The sequence below is a fragment of the Bos grunniens genome, chromosome 2 (genome assembly GCF_055505025.1).
Source record: "Bos grunniens cultivar Pamir isolate PY7600 chromosome 2, Bosgru_T2T1.0, whole genome shotgun sequence".
Lineage (NCBI taxonomy): Eukaryota > Metazoa > Chordata > Mammalia > Artiodactyla > Bovidae > Bos > Bos grunniens.
Window position 1 is genome coordinate 121191639 of NC_141166.1, and position 15648 is coordinate 121207286.

General features: G+C 38.2%; 1 protein-coding gene across 8 annotated transcripts in view; it reads left to right on the plus strand.

The window, feature by feature from the left end:
* The window catches only part of UBE2E3 (ubiquitin conjugating enzyme E2 E3), a 92155-nt gene that overhangs the window by 16227 nt on the left and 60280 nt on the right, over nucleotides 1-15648 (plus strand). Inside the window, exon 1 of one of the 8 annotated variants that reach the window (XM_086371204.1) lies at nucleotides 7580-7620. The exons of the other annotated variants lie outside the window; for them this stretch is intronic. Within the exon in view, the coding sequence (XP_086227330.1) occupies nucleotides 7595-7620 (26 nt within the window). The 5' untranslated portion in view covers nucleotides 7580-7594. Of the gene's footprint in view, nucleotides 1-7579; nucleotides 7621-15648 lie in introns of those variants that run through there. 8 annotated transcript variants of the gene reach the window in all.

Sequence of the window (15648 nt, forward strand, 5' to 3'; positions counted from 1 at the left end):
TATTTTTTTCATCTGTTTGTAATCTGTCTTTTTCTCTTCTGTTTTATTTTCTAAGGCTATTTGATAATCTAGCTGTTAATGTTTTCTTCGTGTGACTTATTTTTAATTTATTTTTTAAGTGCCTTCCTTCTTATATTTCTTTATGTTCAGCTTCTTGCTGACATTCCTGAAGTGTTTCTTCTTTCTCCTAATGACTCTTCTTTCCATTTAGTGTTTCCTTTTAAAAATGTCTGGTGTGACTGTGTTGGTGGAGTGCGTGTTCTTTTTTCACCCTTGTGTCTTTTTCCCTTCTCATCTCCCCTGGGCACTCTTGGCTTTCTCTAGTTGCGGTGACTGGGGGCTGCTCTCCAGGCGCGGCGTGCAGGCTTCTCACTGTGGTAACTTCTCTTGTTGCAGCCCGGGCTCTAGGGCGTGCAGACTTCAGTAGTTGCAACTGGCTGGCTCCAGAGCTCCAGCTCAGTAGTTGTAGCCCACAGACTTAGTTGCCCTGCTACATGTGAAATCTTCCCAGACCAGGGATCGAACCCCTGTCCCCTGCATTGGCAGGCAGGTTTTTAACCACTGGACCATCAGAGAAGTCCCACGGCTGCTTTTTGATCATGGAATTTCCTCAGGAATTTTAGTGGGTGTCCATCAAAATGTTCTTCCTTTGGTTCCTAACTTATCTTTATCTTCTGTTAATGTATAAAAGCTGTGCTCTAGCAGAAGTGGTCTGCTTCCCATCCCCTGGCCATAACATGGGCTTCTAGGCGCTGCATCTTTGTTTACCTTCTCTCAAGGTCTCGAGTGATTTTCATCCACCAATCAATAGTGCTCCTTTGAGACCCATTTTAAATCCTACATCTTGAAAAGCTTTTGGTGCACATCTGTCTTTTGAGAGACTTGTATTTATTCCCTGGTACTTCGAGCGTCTTGTCACATCCCCTTTCTTCCCAGCTGAACCGGGCACCAGGACTGGGTGTGGATCTTATGTTTCTTTATATTTTCAACTCTTAGTGTAATACTCTTGTACTACATTTTAGGATAATGTTAGTGAACTCCTAAGTTGAAAGTAGTACTGAAACTAGCCAAGTTTTCAAAGGTGCGGCATAACACAGGAACCTATTTTGACCATACATCCTGGTTTTTATCTTTTGTCTTAGTGTCATTGTTAATGGCATTTCCTTTCACTTTCAGAAATACCCCAGTTAGTATGATAAATTGTAGGGTTACCTTAACCCTGATAGTATATATGTGGGAAGTGTTCTGGTTAGACTTGGTGAATCAGGAGATTTTTTTTGTAATCAACCATTATCCAAAGCAGAGATTCTAATTCTTGGTCCAAGGGTGTTCTGAGCATGTGCATTTTGAGAAGCATGTCCTAGTATTAGGTGCTAGCTGCACTCTAATCAGTTTTTTTGAGAAGTGGTGCTCTGAGGCTTGGGGTCATTGTTGGAATGAGGAGAATTGGGAAGGGGCAGAGGAGATAATGAAATACCATTTAATCTCTATGAGGCTAGAGAAGAACAGTTAAGATCGTGGTCTTGATTTTTAGTGACTAGCTATTTCTTAATGTAAGCACCCTCTGTACTTTTGATTGCTGTGTCATAGTGCAAAATATTAGTAAAGCCTGTGGGAGATGTGTGCAAAATCAGGGCCATATGTGTATGTATGTGTGTGTAGCTAGTGACTTAATGAGGGCATGAAATTTTAATGCAAACAGCTGAAAATAGAAGTAAATCAGAACTCAGTAAGTTACAACTTCGGAGGAAGATGGCATGAGCTATAAGTACCAGAGACATCCCTAAATCTTACTAGGTGTTTTTATTTTAAAAAAGGAAAAAACTTCAACAGCAACCTCTTAAACTAATTGACAAAGGATGATTCATTTGAAAACATGGATTAGCTTATTTGTTAAAAAAAAAAAACTTTAAAAAATTTAAAATTAAAAAATACTTTATACTTTTAATAAATTTCTCTGTAGATTTATATGTAAGATGTTTTAAACTTCCAAATAGTAGCTGTTTACCATGGTTAGAGCATAGGAAAAGAAGATAAACTACCTTAAATGTGTTTGGAGGCAAATATATCTAAATGATACCAGTACTGTCAAAATGACAATGCTCTAATTTCATTGATGAAGGGAGTATTAAAATTATAAAAACAAATAGAATTCACTTATTAGGAAAGAATACCCTGGAGAAGGGAAAGGCTCCCCATTCCAGTATTCTGGCCTGGAGAATACCATGGACTGTGTAGTCCATGGGGTTGCAAAGAGTCAGACACGGCTGAGCGACTTTCACTTTCACTTTCAGTACCCCTCAAACAAAGGAAGTTTGTTGCAAGACTGTGAAGAATGTTCCCAGCCGTCTGACATCACAACAGTAGGCTAAAGAAGAAAAGTTATTGAGCATTTCAAGAAATGCATAGTATGATATAACCAAAAAAAAGGAAAAGAAACAGACTGGTAATAGAGAACAAATAAATGGTTACGGAGCAGGGGCAGCAAGAGTAGGGGATTGAGAGGTATGAGCTATTATGTGTAAAGTGAGCTGTAAGGATATATTGTACATACAGGGAATGTAGCCAGCATTTTAAAAGTGTACATGGAGTATATAACCTTTAAAAATTGTCAGTTACTGTATTGTACACCTTTAACTTATATAATACCGTGTATCAACTGCAATTCAGTTTTTTAAAAAAGAAACACACAATATGAAATAAAAGCACTTGGTACATTTTCCCCACTCATCAGTTATGGACGTTTTGGTGGTTTGAACATTTCGCCTGTTGTGAATAGTGTTGCTGGCCTTGTGTGTCCAGGCATTTGTTTAAATATCTGTTTTGAGTTCTTTAGGGTATTCCTAGGAGTGAAACTGCGATGTCTTACACTTGCCAAACTCCTTTTACAGAGTCTTTGCCACTTTACTGTCTTACCAATAACGTATGAGGGCTCAACTTTCTCTACATCCTTGCCGTTCTTACTTTCTGTCTGTTTGTTTATGAGAGCCATTCCAGTGGGTGTGAAGTGGCATCTCCTGGTAGCTTGGATTTGCCTTCATTTGTGATGTTGAGCACCATCTGGTGTATTTTAACTGATTCTCAAACAGTGAGGTAGAAGAGAGTTCTTCCTTAAAAAAATAAAATATACTCCCCGTTAACAGAAAGCCAGTTATCCTATTTGTTGAAAATACTTGTGAACCGTTATTTTAAAATTAGGGGTGGGGGGAACCAAGGTACCTGAATTGTAATTAGGTACTAACTGTGACTATAATACAAAGTTCATACTGGAAAAGCAGAGCTGGATCACCACCGCCCCAGCCCCTTGCCCCCAGCACAGAGGAGGCAAGCTCAAACTGTCCTTGTATATAGCCAGGAAGTCCAGCTGACCCAGATAAAGGGCTTTGCAGTTAGGCAAATATGAGTTCAAGTCCCAGCTCCACAAATTAACTGTGAGGTTTTGAGCAAGTTATTTAACTCCTTTCTCAGAATGCGGATAATGCAATTTCATCTTTTTTTTTTTTTTTTTTAGTGAGCTAGATATTATATAACTTGTATATGTTACATGTAATGGTAAGTAGTTGTTACATGTAATGGTAAGTAGTAGTTATATGGAAAAATAAACAGGTCTGTTTATGGAAGGACATTCTGACAAAATGAAGTATTAGAACCAATTAATGTAACAAAAAATAGTGCTAGTCCACAAATAGCAACGATGAGTAGGACAGAGTAAGAAAATATACAGCATGGTCATTGATTTATTTCTCTGGTAAGACTAAGATTTTTTTGTTCAGCAATCATCTTCTGCAATCTTCATTATCAGCATTTAGCCCAGTTTCTAGCACAAGGAAGATATATATGTATTTTTTAAAGTTTTGTTGAATAGAAGCTCAGATTGACAGTGAGTTTAACAGATACCTTAAAAAAATCTGTTAAATTTTCCAAAACATGAAATCACAATTACTTACTAAGTGAAGTTTGGATAAATGAATAGTGATTTTTTAAATTGTCAGTCACAACTTTATAAGCTCCAGATGGGTGAAAATCTTAAATATATCATGAAAAGTCAAACTGGTTTTACTTTGTAAAATGGGCATCTGTATTGTTGGTTGAACCAGAACATCCACATTGTACCACTCCAGGGATACCATTCACACTGTACTACTCTGTATTCAGGATAAATGGAAAGCTCTGGGGTTGTATAGTGCAGTGGCTGTGATTAGACCTGAAAATTAACTTCCTTTTTTTTTTTTTATTTATTGAAGTATAGTTGATTTGTAAGGATTAATTTTGAATCCGTTAGCAAAAGTGTAAAGGAGATGATTGAAATTACAGTATGTTAAGTAAAAACTCTTGTGCTGTGAAAAGGAATGAAACTTTAAACACACAGGGAAAATGTTTACCTGGGCATTACAGGCTATGTGTTTATTCATAAAGAGATCATATCAGTAATAAAAATACAAAAATAAAAATCATACTGATGTAAACCAAGGTTTATAATGGTTAGGTGAAAGATATGAACTTAAGTTCTTAAAGAAGCAAAAACTAGAAACATTGTTAGAGGGCTTGGCACTCCTTGTGCATGCATGTCATGACCCCATGGACTAGCCTGCCAGGCTCCTCTGTCCATGGGGTTTCCCAAGCAAGAATACTGAAGTGGGTTGCCATATACTCCTCCAGGGGATCTTCCTGACCCAGGGATCAAACACATGTCTCCTGTGTCTCCCGTGTTGGCAGGCAGATCCTTTACCACTGAGTCACCTGGGAAGCCCTTTTGGGCTGCTTCAAAGACGTGCTGAAAGCCTGCAGAAAAATACTTAATGCGTAACATTTCAGGAGGAACATTTCAGGAAGTTTGGGGACCACAAAGTTCTTTCCAAACTTTAGAGTTTTAGAAATGAATTATTACATTTAATGTAAATTAGTATGAGGAAACATATGTTACTTATTCAGGAAAGATAGTTGGATGAGAAATAACTTTATACCCTTTTGAAAGTTGAGAGCTTGCATGTTGAAAGTTGAATTTAAAGAGCTTCTTAAATAGCTGGGGAAAAGAAAAATAAAATCGTGTTTTGTCTTGAGTCGTGTAAATCTCTTTCCCCATTATGAATGTGTGGGGGAACAGGAAGTAGGAATACAATAAAAGAGAAGATTTGGAGAAGGGATGGGTTAATGGAGCACGAGATAAAAGTAGGTTTGTTCCAGCACAATGTAGTGAAGTAGGCAGAAAAGTAGAGAAGAAAATAGAGATTAGCCTGGTGAGACTCAAAATTGAAGGTAAGGATCCTGACCTGCAATGGTAGTAGGAAATCTCTGCAGAGTGTTGGTGTTTAGAGGTGTAGCAGATAAGCCTGTAATGTGAATTGTAGTGGTTAAAGAGACTTGGAACTGATCGACAAATGGATGGTTCTAGGGGGAAATGATCTGGATGCAGTTCATCCTTCAAATCTATTCATATATTACTTTCAAATATGAATGAGATTTTATAATTTTACCTTTTTAACCCTCCTGTAGGACAGTGCTTATCTCACTTTTGTATATTCAGTGACTAGAAAAAGTGATATTTGTCTATGTTTTTGTGTTTTAATAATGGAAGTTTACAAGGAAGCTGTAATTTTCTGGCTGTTGCACTTTGGGGATTCAAAGGGTTTGAATATCACAAGCAACAGGCATTAATTACAGTATCATAGAAGCCCAGTTGTCGTTAGCTGGAACCACATGTGGCCTTCCATACCTAGCTGGCGAATAAAATTCTAGGAATTAGGTTGACTTTATGATTGGCTTATTAACCACTTCTTGAAATGGATTTGTATTAATGGATTTCTGTTTTAACGATATGCATTACAAAGCACTAATGTATTAGCAACAGCATAATGTTCAAGTGTAATCTATATTATATATTAATACGTTTATTCTGATTTGTATTGTTCACTGGTATTAACAAGTCCTAAGAGATTGTATGAGAAGTATGGAGGTGTGACAGAAAATGTAGGTCATGTAAATTGGCAGATGCTTATCTCTTTTAGAAATGGTTTCAAATGAAGAAAATACTCTAAACTCAGATTTAAAAGCTATGACTTAGAACAGTGCTGTCCAATAAAAATGTAATGCAGGCTACAAATGTAATTTTCAATTTTCTAGTAGCAATACTACTAATTAAAAAGCAATGTGAAATTAATTTTAAAGTTTATATTAATGCAGATATATAAAATTATTCTTTCAACATGTAAACAATATATACTATATCTTTGACATTTGGTCTGTGTTTTACACTTCCAGCATAGTTCAGACTAGCCACTTTATCAGTCCTTAATAGCCACATATAACTAATGGCTGCTGTATTGGGCAGCATGGATTTAGAATGTTTGCCGTGTCTTTCTGTCATGGGTTAACTTGTCTTTTACTCCCTCTCACCACTTTTTATTATGCATAGATTTCAAGAACTGGGGCACACCCCACTTTGTAAAAGGAAGATTAAAAACCCTTCTTGGCTGGAGGTAATCAGATGTGAAAGGTCCTAAAGAAAGCTCAGTACCCAGTGTAGAAATGCAGGCTGTTTTCCAAGGGATTCTGCCTTGAAATACATCTCTCTGCCCGTGATTCTTCACTATTGCTGTCTTATGGTAGTATGTGCTTACTTTTTGTTTGAGAAGGGATCTTTTTGAGAATGGGGAGTTTATCTTGAATATCACTTTTGTAACAGGAAGTGTATTTGGTTTAATTAGGATTCCTAGGTGGAGGAGTTTATTTAGTAAGGAGGTTACAGAGGACTTAAAATGTATTTTTATTGCCCTTCTAAGTTGAAATGTCATTTGTTATAAGTTTAATTTTTTACATTAACACCTTTAAAGCAAGGGTGAGTGTATGTATTAGGCTGGCCAAAAAGTTTGTTCGGGTCCCCCTTATCTATGTATCTTATACAGTGACAACCAAGGCTGCTGTTGCTTCTTGGCCTTTTGTTACATGTAGTTTTGAAGGCTAGTAGTGGTATACTAAATGTTAAGATATACTGTATCTTACAATGAAAATATTTTGTAAAGAACATAAATAAAACCACAGGGTTGGCATCCGCATATGCTTGTACACTGGCAGCCCCTAAGCCAAACGCAGCACCGTGTGTTTGTCTGAACTGTTTTAGAAAACGGACTTTGAATGCCTGTGTTAGGACTCGCTTGGTTGCAATAGTAGAAAATTTTAAAAATTAATGCTTGAGAAAAGCGTTTATTTGTTGGCATTAACTGAATAATGGCACAACTAAATAAGTTGTCTCAAAAAACTGAGAAGTTCACGGTAGAGTTGGCCACCTCTCCGTCTGCCAGCTCTGCTTCCTTTTAGCTAACTCCAGCATTGGACACACTTTCTCGTTGTGGTTATAGAATAACTATAACCACCTCCCTGTTGCATCCTGTAGGTTCAGGTGCAGTAGGAAGTAGAGTGAGATTCCTGGCTTGAGTTGTTCTGTCAGAGGTCCAGCTGTATCTCTTTAATCATTTGAGATCATCATTGAATCGATCACAGTGGGGTGAGTGGAGTAAGTGTGAAATGTTGTGCACTTACGGTTCATGCCTATCCCTGGTATATCAGGTCGGTGTATAGGTTATGAGAAAAGTTGCAAATGTTAAGTGGCTTACCACAAGTCAGGTGAGTGGGGTTGAGTTGCAAAACCAGTGTGTATCAGTTTTGGGGTGATAGATATTTATTTCACCATAACACTCTTTCCAACGTTGGTGGCTCATTAAGTAATTTACATTACCTACTTGGTACTTGAGAGTATTTGGTTTTAATTCCTCTGGTTTATAGCTTCCCATTATCAGAAATTATTGAAGAATATATTAATATTTATGTAAATGTGTATTTTTCCCCTATTCCTTAAAATCCAGTTTTAACTGGAATTCAGTTTAACAGGTCTATTTTTATAGTTTTAATCTTTGAGATATCTGTGACTAAAAGTTTTTGAATAGGAAAGTACATTTGAGTTTGATTTATGGAATGGCAAAGATGTTTACAAATGTTAAATTTTTAAAATGACTACCAGAACCAATTTTTAAACCTCAACTGGATAATCTTAACTGTGTATAGCAGTTGTTTTAGAGACCGTATAGCCAGGGTCTTGGCTTATGTAATAGAACTAAACCAGGCACTACTCATCTAAACAGTGGATGGCCTGCCACAGTTGGAAGGAAGAGGTTCAAAGTTTAGTTCTTGTGTAGGAACAGAATCAGAGGCATTTCTAGAGTCCCTCACTCAGAGCAAGCCAGAACCCAGCAGGGTGGAGAGGCTCAAGTCTGTGGCACTGTTCGGGATTTGTGTCAACAGGTTAAAATTAACAGGTTGGGATCTAGAATTGAGTACAATTAATGCAGAAGAAAGTTCCTCTGACAGGATTCTCTTGCGCTCTCAGAGCCTTAAGGTTTGCCCTCAGGCACGCCCCTACATGTTTTACAGGCACCTCTCCACCCATTGTCTATATTTACCCTCTCCATATTGATGTGGTTTCAGATTTTGAGGACTTCCACTCTTTGCCTTTCCAGATGCCATTAAGGCTAATCCTTTGGTGTCTAGGGTGACCAGATAAAATGCAGGGCACCTAATTAAATCTGAATTTAAGATAAACAACAAATAACCTGTTAGTGTAAGTATGTCCCACATATACCTGGGCTATACTAAATATTTCTTGTTTATGTGAAAGTCAATTTTAACTGGGTATCCTGGGTTTTTCTTCACATAAACTTTTTATTTTGAGATAATTGTAGATTCATATGCAGTTGTGAAAAATAATTCTGAGAGACCATTCTGCATTTTTACTTGCTAAATCTGACAACTCTCTCTGGGTCTCTCTTCATCATAAAGCAGCCTGACCTCAAAATAGTTGTGTTTTGCTAATAATAAATACTAGTTAAAAATCTTTTGGGGGCCCTCTAATACTTCAGAGAGGATTGATTTTTGAAGGAATAATGTTTGATGTATGATACTAGTACTAAAAGTACTTCAACATTTTCAAAACTGCAGAATAAAATTACTTTAAAAGTTATGCAGGATACTGCTTTGGAAATGTTAGGAAACAGTGAAACTAATTTAGCCTGAGGCATCTCTGAACAGGTAACATTTTGAGCCAGGTATTCTCAGGTTTCTTTCATAGCTCAGTCCTTTAAAGTTGTTACAACTCCCTTGACCCAGATTTGGCAAGAGAGATTATAGTTCTATCTTTTCTAATAGTTTGTCATGATTTCATAACTGTGGAATTATGATTTGCCTGCCACACCTTTGAATGAAATGAGAAAGAGAAAGGAAGGGACCCTTGCGGATTTCAGAGTTCTTGGGTCAGATTGGAGCAGCTAGGTTCCTTGCCTTTTTCCTCATCTTGGCAGGATAGCATGGGGAGAACCATGGCCAGCTTGCTTGCCACATAGCTACTTAGTAAATCCCAGCTGTTACTTGCCATTGGTAAACAAACTTCCTAGTCCCTTTATTTTAGAGTAGACTGAACTGAGGGAAAGGAGAGGAAGTGGAATGTGAAGTAAAACTGTGTACTAAGTAAAGCTGTTAACTTAGTAAAAATTGATCATCTCCTCTTTGCTTTATGCTTGAAACTACTTGGGCTAATAGCTGTAGAACATTATTCTCTGATGAGATGGAAATTGGAACTGGAATTAATTAGTCTGCTGGACCTTGCATTGGGTCAGCTCTAGTCTCCAGCTCTTCCTCTCCTAGAGGTGCACTGGGTTAACATGTTTGTGCCATACTGATGAGTGGAGCGTCACAAAATGGTGAGCTGAGGCCTTCGGAGCGGTGCTGCTGCTGCAGGGCTCTGGCTGTACCAGCATTCTCCGAAAGACCTTCCTACCATGGTTGGAGTACTTAATCTGCCACATATGGAGACTGTTTCAAAGACGGCTTGTAAGAGAGGTGGACTGAATTTGTACTTTAATTCTACTTTATTTTTTAATTGAAGTATAGTTGATTTACAGTGTTTCCAGTGTACAGCAAAGTGATTCTTTTACACACACATACACTCTTTTTCAGATTCTTTTCTTTTATAGAGTACTGCTAAGTCCCTTCAGTCGATTCCGAGACTCTTTGTGACGCCATAGACGGCAGCCCAACAGGCTCCCCTGTCCCTGGGATTCTCCAGGCAAGAACACTGGAGTGGGTTGCCATTTCTTCTCCAGTATGAAAGTGAAAGGTGAAAGTGAAGTCGCTCAGTCGTGTCCCACTCTTAGCGACCCTATGGACTGCAGCCTACCAGGCTCCTCCGCCCAGGGGATTTTCCAGGCAAGAGTGCTGGAGTGGGGAGCCATTGCCTTCTCCATTATAGAGTACTAAAAGATATTAAATATAGTTCCCTGTGCTATACAATGCGACCTTGTTTATTGTTTTTGTATAAAGTAATGTGTATCTGTTAAACCTGAATTCTTAATTTACCCCTCCTTCAGTTCAGTTCAGTTGCTCAGTCGTGCCCGACTCTTTGTGACCCCATGAATTGCAGCATGCCAGGCCTCCCTGTCCATCACCAGCTCCTGGAGTCCACCCAGACTCATGTCCATCGAGTTGATGATGCCATCCAACCATCTCATTTTCTGTCGTCCCCTTCTCCTCCTGCCCCCAATCCCTCCCAGCATCAGTCTTTTCCGATGAGTCAACTCTTCGCATGAGGTGGCCAAAGTACTGGAGTTTCAGCTTCAACATCAGTCCTTCCAGTGAACACCCAGGACTGATCTCCTTTAGAATGGACTGCTTGGATCTCCTTGCAGTCCAAGGGACTCGCAAGAGTCTTTTCCAACACCACGGTTCAAAACCATCAATTCTTCGGCACTCAGCTTTCTTCACAGTCCAACTCTCACATCCATACATGACCACAGGAAAAACCATAGCCTTGACTAGATGAACCTTTGTTGGCAAAGTAATGTCTCTGCTTTTTAATATGCTATCCAGGTTGGTCATAACTTTCCTTCCAAGGAGTAAGCATCTTTTAATTTCATGGCTGCAGTCAACATCTGCAGTGATTTTTGGAGCCCCAAAAAATAAAGTCTGACACTGTTTCCACTGTTTCCCCATCTATTTCCCATGAAGTGATAGGACCAGATGTCATGATCTTTGTTTTCTGAATGTTGAGCTTTAAGCCAACTTTTTCACTCTCCTCTTTCACTTTCATCAAGAGGCTTTTGAGTTCCTCTTCACTTTCTGCCATAAGGGTGGTGTCATCTGCATATCTGAGGTTATTGATATTTCTCCTGGCAATCTTGATTCCAGCTTGTGCTTTTTCCAGCCCAGCGTTTCTCATGATATACTTTGCATATAAGTTAAATAAGCAGGGTGACGATATACAGCCTTGATGAACTCCTTTTCCTATTTGGAACCAGTCTGTTCCGTGTCCAGTTCTAACTGTTGCTTCCTGACCTGCATATAGGTTTCTCAAGAGGCAGGTCAGGTGGTCTGGTATTCCCATCTCTTTCAGAATTTTCCACAGTTTATTATGATCCATGCAGTGAAAGGCTTTGGCATAGTTATATCCCTCCTTAGTTTTGCTTATTTTTATTTTAGTAACCGCATGTTGCCAGTGGCTACCATAGTGAATGGAGTCTTCAATCTTTAAGTTTCTTCAGGAATAGACATGTCAGTTTGTGTTTGTTCCCCAAGCATATCCTGAAAATAAAGTACAGTGTGTGTTTAGTCTCTAGTCTGGCTGTTTAAAGTAGGGGTTGACAGGTCAAGATATAATCAATTTAAACTTTGGCCTTAGTGATAAAATCAGCAGTTGTGACATCATGGGTCTCTACAGTATAGATAAATATGATTGCTGTACCAGTCAAGCAGTTGTTTTGTTATCAGGGTTTTGTTTTTCAGCATGGGATTTGGCTGGGTTTCTTGAACAATTAACTATTGCTGTGCGTTATTCCAAGTCTCGCAAAAGTCTTACGGATGTTATTATCACTAAGAAAACTGAGGCAGAGAGAGAAAATAATTGTCTAGGATCACACAGTTGATAAAAGATGATAAAACCAAGATTTGAACTCGGGCATGCTCGCTCCAGAGCTCATGCTCTTTAAGTGCTGTGCGGCACTGCTCTTGTAATTTGTTAAAGTGGCTGTAGACGTTTTGTTTGTGTGTGGAAACTGAGTACTGTTGGAACACGCGCGCTTAGTTCCAGCTGAGGTTCAGGTGTGTGTCCTGCAAAGCTGACTGTGTAAGGAGAGGTATCCCAGTGCTCAGCCATTGAGGGGAATGAATGCTGGGGCAGCTCTGGGTTCTGACCAAGTGGTAGCTTGGGCCTGGCTCGTGTGGTGAGGAGGGCAGTGGAGTGGGAAGGGAATTACTCAAGGCTTTAAGTTGGGGAAAGTGTACTTAAAGCGGGTCAGAGGGCACCGAGCATTTTTAAGGCAAGTCGGCTTCTTACAGGAGACATTAAATAGTTACTGAGAGGTGGCAGCTTAACCTCTTGAAAGCTAAACTTAAAATAACAATTTGATGGATTATGACCATCTTTGACAAGTCATTCAGTCTTACGTTACTTGTTCCTCCTCAGACTAGGCCATAATTTGATTTATTTTCCAATGGAAATGTAAAACTAGTTGAATAGAACAACATTGGGTCTTGATGCATTAAATACTACGGCAATGCAAAAAAATACCATAGCAGTGTTAAAGGTGGTTGTTCTACAACAGTATATTTTATACTATTTGTATAAAATGAAGGAAGAAGTTATTTCTCTTAGCTAACCTTTTTTTTTGGCCATACCTCGTGGGTTCTGCACAGCTTGTGAGATCTTAGTTCTTCTAGCAGGGATGAAACCCATGCCTTCAGCAGTGAAAATGCAGAGTCCTAATCTTTGGACCACCAGGGAATTCCCTTTTTTATCCAACTCTTGACTTTTTTGTCACCTGTCTGCTCCTTTTGAAAGAATGCTTTATCTAATTCCTGATTTTCCTCAGTAATTAATACCAATGTGATATTTTTCCTAGGCATGTAATATTTTTAATGTTGAGTGATTGAGCACATTATAAAATAAGTGAATGAAAAATGAATTATATTTTCCTCCATTTATCTTCAGAGCCACTCTAAATTACTATCATATTGCCTTAGTCTACTGTAGTATATACCTGCCTGAATTCATGAACAAATATAAATTACTTCCTTTCAGCGTTTCTCTTTTCAAGTGTTGATTGTGAACGCTCCTTCTGACTCTGGTACTGTAAAGTATGTGCTAATACTCATTTATTTAGGAAATGTAAGAAACAGCATTTTAAGGATTTGCAAGGTGGTATTAATAAAGGAAATTGGCAGTTAACTATTTTATAAATGCTTTTTTATCATAAAAATACAATTTATGATTTTTAAATTAACTTTCCAGTTTCTTTGATATATTTTTGTTCATCAGTTGTCCTCTCAACGTATTTGCATTTTCATGTTGTAAATACTATTTTTGTTCTCTTCTAGACAGACACATGGTTGTAATGGGGTTACAGTCACATTCATTTTTTTTAGTTCTATGCCTTTTGAATCTTGATGATGTTTCACCAACTAGGAACAGTAGGGTGAGAGTCTGCTGAAGTATTAATCCTGGCATGGTGCTGGTACAATAATTAGAGGATATGTATTTGTGGTAGACAATATTCTTGTGTATTATTACGTACGTTTCTCTATATAGTTCTTCTTTTCATTCAGAGACCAGTAGAAGAGTCAGTGCCGTAGAGCTGTTAATGGCTTAGTTGCTAAGTTGTGTGCAACTCTTCCGACACCGTGGACTGTAGCCATCCAGGCTCCTCTGTCCGTGAGATTTCCCAGGCAAGAATACTGGAGTGGGTTGCCATGTCCTTCTCCAGGGGATCTTCACGACCCAGGGATCAAACCACTCCCGAATTACAGGTGGATTCTTCACCACCGAGTCACCAGGAAAGCCCCTAGAGCTGTTCACTAACATATTATTATACTACTGTTTTTTGTTTTGTCCTATCCTTTGTAATATTTGAGGTGGTTGCTTTTAGATGCTTTCTTTTTAAAATAAAGAGATGAGAGGAGTGGTTGATACTCTTGGCTGTTGAAGAAGTCAGAGGGGTGGTCACATATTTCCAGGTGTGCCTGCCTGCCTGCTCTGAATCCTTCCGTGTGCTCCTCGGTAATAGCACTGCTGTTACTGCTAAAAGGGAGATCCTCTGCAGGAGCTATGCAGGTTTTTAATATTTCTATCAGAGTGAACATATTCCTCACTGTGGTGTAAAAATGTTATTAGGATTGGCATTGTTTTAGCTTTGATCATTGTTTTGTGGCTCCCAAGAATGGTTTCAGAAGTTACATGTGAACTTGATTTTCACAGTTAGACATAAAAGGAAAACAGTAGCTACTAGACTTTTTCTCAATATCATGTTCTATTTTTCCTTTTTCTCTGTTTGGATAAATAGTATTTCCTAGTGGGATTTAAGAATAAAATGGCCTTTGACTGTTTTAGGGGGAAAACGGCCCTTTCTGATAAAAAGTGTGATGTTAAGAGGATTGACTATATGTACCTCCTGTGTGTAGTTTTTGTTGTATTCTCTTCTTTTTGCATCTTACATGGATGCACTTATTGGCAATATTCATATCTGTCTCAGACTGCTGTGTGTCTTGGGTACCTCTGCAGAAGTGAGCCTACTGATTTCTTTATTAGTGAGTGCCCTGAGTTAGGACTTGCTACTGAAGACTTACTACTTCAACTGCACATCATAAAAGACAGGGCCTTTGTGGACTTAGCTACTATTAGCCCCCAATGTTGTTAGTGAATAAAATCAAGGAGTGATTTAGTGACTTGGCATGAGGTCTCATTTTTTGATCAGAGCCAAAACAAAAGCTCCAGACCAGTGTTCTTTCTAGTGTTCCTCAAGCAAAATTTTCTTTCAGCAAGATAACCCAGTAGCTGCAAAGAAAGCATGATACAGAAACATCATTTCTCCCGGTATTAGTTGTCAGGTAATGCTCTTCCATTCTTTAGCTTTCTTCTGAATGCCGGTTTGTATGAGCTATAACAGTTTAATCACTGAGATCCTCTGGCAAGTAGTGTTATAAAAATTGTATCATACCATTATTTATTGTTTTATTTGTTTGAAGTGAATGAGCCATGTATCTTACTTTTAACTGCTTTTAGGAAGAACAAATAATAAAGATTGGCTATAACATTTTTTCCAACTATTTAATTTCACAATATGGACAGTGATTTCTGTTTATTTGTTCTTAAATTCCCTGAGAGAGTTTTATTAGGAAAAGTGGACTCCATAGAATGCATCATGTTTTCCTGTTCCTTTAGTATTTTCAGAATTAAACTTTGATTTTATGTGTAAGGGCAGCTCTATTTTGTTCCACTGTGAGGTAAAGGACTCAGTTATTAGGTTGGAGGGGAGAAATTAATTATTGTCTTCTTTTGAGAGAAAGGAGTGTGATTACCAGCTACAGATTTGTTTTGTCCTTTGTCAAGAATGACAGTTTTTAATAGTATATGTATTCCTTTTTTGTGAGGCAATCCTGATTAGATTAACAACATCAATTAGATTGGGTTTTTAACATATATGTTACATATAATAGTGTATGCTAGGAATTTTCAGGCATAAGTCAGGCACATATTTTGTCTTATTGAGTAGAGAGCCAAGATGTTTGTCCCTTATAGTTGTCATTTGAATCAGTATTGTCTGCTGATGAACATTA